This window comes from Leptonychotes weddellii, chromosome 11 (genome assembly GCF_054177405.1).
Source record: "Leptonychotes weddellii isolate Sample4059 chromosome 11, ASM5417740v2, whole genome shotgun sequence".
Lineage (NCBI taxonomy): Eukaryota > Metazoa > Chordata > Mammalia > Carnivora > Phocidae > Leptonychotes > Leptonychotes weddellii.
In genome coordinates, this window is record NC_138379.1 from 50221368 (window position 1) to 50227875 (window position 6508).

General features: G+C 60.8%; 1 protein-coding gene across 1 annotated transcript in view; it reads left to right on the top strand.

The window, feature by feature from the left end:
- MYO7A (myosin VIIA) overlaps positions 1-6508 on the top strand; it is a 70823-nt gene that overhangs the window by 25567 nt on the left and 38748 nt on the right. Inside the window, exons 5-12 of the mRNA XM_081797330.1 lie at positions 1495-1512; positions 2856-3040; positions 3590-3711; positions 3793-3935; positions 4194-4307; positions 5499-5652; positions 6072-6184; positions 6299-6390. Coding sequence (XP_081653456.1) covers positions 1495-1512; positions 2856-3040; positions 3590-3711; positions 3793-3935; positions 4194-4307; positions 5499-5652; positions 6072-6184; positions 6299-6390 — 941 coding nt within the window. The remainder of the gene's footprint in view (positions 1-1494; positions 1513-2855; positions 3041-3589; positions 3712-3792; positions 3936-4193; positions 4308-5498; positions 5653-6071; positions 6185-6298; positions 6391-6508) is intronic.

Below are 6508 nucleotides of genomic sequence, written 5' to 3' on the forward strand. Positions count from 1 at the left end.
AGAGGTCCTCAGAACTCCGCCTAGGGACTTGGGGCCCCTAGGGCCCACGTGTGCTGTGTCCTTGGCTTGGGAATAGCCCTTATCTCTCCCCAGCCTATGGCCCCAAAGACAGGCTTTCTTCCTGGAGGCTTGAGCAGAAGGCCTGTGCTGGGCAGCTGGGCATGAGTCCCCTGCTGGCCATGGACCCTTGGAGAGAGAGAGAGAGAGAGAGCCAGAGGGGCTCAGGGAGCGGTGCCAAGAGCCTTGGGGGATGGACAGGTGCTGAGGCCCGGACAGGGGCAAGATGGGCCTGGGCCCCCTTGCCCGCGGTGGCCAAGCCCCTCCCTTCTTCACTCCCCGGCTACCAGCTCCACCGTCCCCTGGGGAAAATTCCTGGGGTTTGGGTAAGCCCACGTGGGGAGGCAAGGCCTGGGCTTGGGTGCCAGCGCCCCCCCCTTTATTCAGCCCCCTGCTTCTCTGGCGTGAGATCTTGGAGTCCCTCTGCTTCCCAGAGGCTGAGTTCGCCCATCTGGAAAGGGCCGTGTAAGCCCTCACAGAGGCCTGCTGAGGAGCACGGGCTCCTGCGCCCAGCAAGGCATCCAGCGGGTAGGTGTGCGCTCCTGCCCTTCTGCCCCGGGAGCAGGGTCCAGGCCCCGCCCCAGGAAGGCTTCCTGCAGCTTTTCTCAGCGCATCCTCTCTGGCACTGCCTGGCCCTGCCCGTGGCCGCCGAGCCTGCTCCCAGCGCCACCCCTGTCTGGCTCCGACCGCCCCCGTTGACTGGCTCATTAGGTCTCAAGTGGTATCTTTACCTCCAGCCTCTGGGACAACCGCTCATCCTCTCACAGCTGCCAAAATGACCTTTCTCCAAGAGACCTTCCAAATGCCATGCCCTTTCATGCCTCCATGCTTGATTCCCACTGACCAGCCTTCACGCCCCCTCTCCCTTCACCCCCACCTGCCTCCCACAGCCCAAGCTTTCCCTCCCTGGCCCCCAGGATGTGGCTGTCGGCCTCCCCGCCAATCTCTGTGGAGGGTCCTTGAATGACTGCATGGAGCCCACCTCACGCCACGTGGTGATCATAGACCAGGTGGTTTGGTGTCACTTTATTAAGGAAGGTGGCATGTCAGGACAACTACTCTGTAACCAGGCACATGCCGAAGGCTATGCCCTTCAGTCTTCACATAACCCTGGGGGAGGGGTGTGTGTGCTAACCGTCCCCCTTTTACAGATGAGCAAACTGAGGTGTAGACAAGCAAAGCGATCTGCCGAAAAGATGTTCTTTGGGGCTGACTCCCTCCCATGGGGACGGGGGGCCAGCTGGTTCCCATAGCCAGGCAGGGCTGAGCTGTAGGTCATGGGGCCGAGGTACCCTGGGGCTGGTGGTTCGTGGTTTCTGATCTGAGAAATTAGCCCAGCCCTGTGCTGTGTGGGGTGTTGATGGTAGAGAACCTCCTTCTATCCCATTCCCCACTGACCAGCTCCCTCTTCTCCTGTTCCCCACTTTCCAACCTCAGACCAACTGTGGAGGGCGGGTGAGTATGGCAGAGCTGGTTCCAGCTCTCAGTCTGCACTCAGCCTGGCCTCTCCCTGCAGCCTGCATCCCCATCCCACCGCACCTCTCCCTGCTTGGGCTTTTGCACACAGTCAGAAGGTCAGCGCCATCAGGCTCAGCTGCCTCTGGCATGGGCTGTTTGGAGGAAGAGCCCGGGTGGCCGAGGAGCGTCCCCCAGGGCCCAGAGCAGGGCGGTAAATGGCGGGGCGGGCAGAGCCGGGTCTGGGTTGCTGAGGCCACGGCTGTTTTGCATGGCCACAGCTGGCCCTGGTTTGGGCCTTTCCCCTGGAATGTGGTGCTGGCGGCCGCACTTTCCCGGCAAGGCCACCTGGGGCTGAGGCTGCTGGGCATGGCTTTGGCTCTGGGGTGATGCTCTGTGCCCTTGGTGGGAGGCAATGGACACGGCTGTTGTTTCCTCTGTGTGGTCACATCTCTTTTCAGTCTCTCCAGGCCCAGATGTCCATCCATCCCTCACCAATTACAGGCTGCGCCTGACCTTTTCAAGCTGGGGTGGGGAGGGGCGGGCAGAGGGAGCAGTAACCCCTGAGTACCTTATTCGGCCCTGTTGGCAGGAGGGCCAGATAGCTTTGGCCCCTGTGTGGCAAGGCCCCAGGCTCACAGCAGGAAATCTTGTGCATCAACGGAGGAGCCCAAGAAGAGAAAGCCCCTAGAAGTTTTTCCGAGGTGTGCTGGGACCCTGTACCTGTGCTGACCAGGATGGCTGGAGGTGCCCTGTCCCCCAGAACACAGGGGCCCCTCTGCCCTGGGGCTGTGCTGCAGAGACTGGGGCCTGTCCAGCCCCCCAACCACATGCCCCAGCCTCTTCAGCATTTTATGGCTTGGTTCTACTCCCCCTGGACCAACCCAGCCTCTGCTTGGGAATGGTCTGGTTTATGAATATTACTCCAAACCTCTGGGATGCAGGGCTTGGAGGCAAAAGTGGGAGCCAGCATTTGAGGAGCACCTACAGTGTGCTATGGCTTTTAAAGTTCACCACCTCCTCATCTTTAGAAACAGTTAGATTATGTCCATTTAACGGATAAAGGTAAGGAAATGGAAGCTTAGAGACCCTCCCCCTCTCCCCACTTCCTTCCTCCCTTCATCAAACCTCACTGAGCACGTACTCCAACCCAGACCCAATGCTAGTTTGAAGGCCCCACCCCCAGCTCTCAGAGAGGCAGGATTCGGACCCCGGGTCCACATGACTCCAAAGCCACTGCTGTCCCTTCCAGAGGAATGGAGCAGGGCAGAGCCTGAGAACTTTCTAGAGTCCGAGCCTCCCACATGGGAAGTGGCAAGTTCGTCATCCCTTTTTGCCCACAGACGTACACAGGCTCCATCCTGGTGGCTGTGAACCCCTACCAGCTGCTCTCCATCTACTCACCAGAGCATATCCGCCAGTATACCAACAAGAAGATCGGGGAGATGCCCCCCCACATCTTTGCCATTGCCGATAATTGCTATTTCAACATGAAGCGCCACAGCCGTGACCAATGCTGCATCATCAGGTGGGCGGCCCAGCGCCAGCTCGGAGCTCCAGGCTTAGCCCCTAGAGCTCCAGCTTTGCGTTCCTGCTAATGCCTCATCATGTAGAGAATCCCCTCCCCTCTCCCAGGCCTTACATCTCTATTAATGCTGCCCAAGTTCTTGTTAGCTTTTGAGGCCAACGTTGTTTATTACTGGTTCCTGTTAAGTTAGAGTCAGGTGACATTTCAGTCCCCTATTCTCTCTTGGGCAGAGGGTATTAGGACAAAGCATTGATCTAGCATCAATATATGCCATGCTCTATGGCAGATGAGGACCAGGGCAGGGTGTGTGTGTGTGTGTGTGTGTGTGTGTGTGTGTAAATGAAGGGGAAGGAAAGTACCTTTGGCCTTGGCCGAGCCCTGAGCTCCTGGAGGCTTTCCTGTCCCTGAAAGGTCCATACTGTTGGCCTATTTTACAGACTGGGGAGGGGGGAAGGTGCAGGTGGGAGAAGCAGCTTGGGCTGAAGCCCCGTAGGGAGAGGCCCATGCAGACCAGGATGGGCCCTGCCTCTCTCTGGGTCTCCTCTGCAGCGGGGAGTCTGGGGCAGGGAAGACCGAGAGCACCAAGCTGATCCTGCAGTTCCTGGCGGCCATCAGCGGGCAACACTCATGGATCGAGCAGCAGGTGCTGGAAGCCACCCCCATCCTGGAAGGTAGGACCAGGGCTCGAAGAGTGGTGCTGGGGGGGCTGGGCAGGTGCTGACCTTGCCCATGACCCTCTCCCCACCCCGAAGCATTTGGGAATGCCAAGACCATCCGCAACGACAACTCGAGCCGCTTTGGGAAGTACATCGATATCCACTTCAACAAGCGGGGTGCCATCGAGGGCGCCAAGATCGAGCAGTACCTGCTGGAGAAGTCCCGTGTCTGTCGCCAGGTGGGCCCGACCCCAGGGCAGAGCCGGACCTGCCCAGGACCCCCCAGCCTCGGGTGAGGGTGGGGGCCGCACGGTCTGGATCGTCCTCTGCCACTGCCCGCTCACCGCGGTGCCTGAATTCCCGCCATGAAAGCTGCCCCCAGGGGCTTTTGGATCAAAGTTGTTTGTTCAAATAGTAAACTGAGTTTCATCTTGATTGTCGGGTTGCTGATGCCTCCCCTGCCTCTATCCCCCAACACCTTGTGCCCGCATTTGCAGGCCTCCGATGAACGAAACTACCATGTGTTCTACTGCATGCTGGAGGGCATGAGTGCCGATCAGAAGAAGAAGCTGGGCCTGGGCCAGGCCTCGGACTATAACTACTTGGCTATGGTGAGGCCCGGGCGGGGCAGCCAGTGGGGGGGACACCGATCCCAGCGAGGTCGGGGGCAACCCACCCAGCTGCTCCCCAGCTCCAGGCCTGGTGGGTCGGATCCTCTGTGGGGGCATCCCCCACCCCATCTCATCCCCTGACCTGCCCCGGCCCACTCTGAGCTTATATATGCCGTCAGGCCTGTCCCCCGCTTGGGCATCGTCCCACCTGCACAAGCATCTAGATGAATTGTCATCGCAGATACACACGTTCCTCAATCTGTGTAGACAGCCTAGACCCAGGGACATGTAGACACTTGCCCGTGTGTACGTGTGCACAGACCCACCCGCACACACATGCTGTGTTAGTTCAGTTTTTGAGGACGTGAAGCCCGGGACCTCTGCCAGTCCCCCAGGATTGGAGGGCTCATTTGTTGCCGCTTCAGCTTCGGGGGCTCACCGGGCACGGAGCCCCGGTGCCAGCCTCTTGCTGTTGCCTGACCACCAAGGAGAAGAGGGCCCCAGGGCCGTTGCTGCCGCCCAGCATCAGATGCATGCGGTCCGAGTGCACAGCAGGCGGGCTCCGCGGGGGGACCAGCTTCCTTAGTCCCGGGGAGAATCCCTGCCTGGTTGTCAGGAGCTGGGCCGGGCCAGGCCACAGGACACACGAGGGACGTGGGTGTTGTAGGTGTGCAGGGCTTCCCAGATACTTGCTGTAGCTGCCGGAGGTGACACGCACGTGAACACGGCTCACGGGCACACATCCTGGGGCAGACCCCTGTCGGTGCCCTGCCTGCCTGCAGTCCCTTCCTCCCCCTCCCCCTGCCCCAGGCTGCCCCTGGTTGCCCCTGGTGAGTGCCTGAGCGAGATTGTCCAGCGGGGGGCGGGAGCACAGTAGGGCCCGGGTGCTGTGACTGCCAGGCTAGGGGATGGGCCAGGCCTGGTCTCAGCGACTCAGCTCTTCTCACTCTTGGGAAGAAGGGGCACCCGGGGTCCCTACGCATGGGAAATGTGTTCTTAAAAGCCCTAGCCAGGAGCTTTCTAGACTTTCTGGAGCAGTCATGGTGCTTTTGCGGTGAGGTCAGTGCCTGGCCCCCCAGACTGGCCTGGCCTGGCAGAGGGGGCCCTTCAGCCCAACCACTGCCTCTCTGGGGGTCCCCACGGCCTTGCTGATGTCCTCCTGGACTCCACTCTCCCACCTCTGCCCGCCAGGGTAACTGTATCACCTGTGAGGGCCGGGAGGACAGCCAGGAGTACGCCAACATCCGCTCGGCCATGAAGGTGCTTATGTTTACCGACACGGAGAACTGGGAGATCTCCAAGCTCCTGGCTGCCATCCTGCACCTGGGCAACCTGCAGTATGAGGGTGAGGGGCCCCGATGGTGCACCCCCGCCCCAACCCCACCCTGGGTTCATGGGCAGCACAACACCTAGTTGTCCGGGGGGTGTTGTGGCTCAGCTTCTGTCCCAGCAGCTACAAACCCTGTTTCATAGGAGCCAGGGCTGCCGCCGAGAGCTCTGGGAGTCCAGGGTGGAGGAGCGTGAGGGGAGAGGGCCATGACGGCCAGTGTCTCCGCTTGGATGCCAGGCATGGTGCCGGGTGCCGGGCATATGGGGTTCCTACCTCACGGTGCCCATAGCTCGTGGGGAGAACACCCATCAAACATACATTGACCTGGAGAAGCAGTGGCCAGGAAGACCCCCGAGAGCCGGGCCCTCCTAGCCTGCCCCTTTCCCCCATACCCACCCTCGCTTGCCTGACCCTGCGCCCCCTCGCTGTAACAGCCCGGACGTTTGAAAACCTGGACGCCTGTGAGGTCCTCTTCTCCCCGTCCCTGGCTACAGCCGCATCCCTGCTCGAGGTCAGCGTCCAGCCTTCTGTCCCGATGGCTGCTTCGGTTTCTTTCAGGGGGCTGGGCGTGTGGGAACCTGGAGGCTGGGGCTCTGCTTGGGAGAGTTCTAGAAATTCAATATGGAGAACGAGCCGTGTGCAGGATCTGTGCTGGGCACAGGTCTCAGAGGAGGAGTGGAGCCCGGCGGCCGGCAGCCTCGCCGCCCTCGCCCCGCTGCCCCTGGGGATGGTGTGGGGCGCAGGGGACCCTGGGTGAGTCGGTGTGTCAGTCTCTCAGCAAAGGCTTACTAGGCTCTGCCCTGGGTTGGAAAACTGGGATGAGTCAAGCCAGAGTCTGAGCCAGTCCTGGGAGGGCCAGGTGACCGGGGGA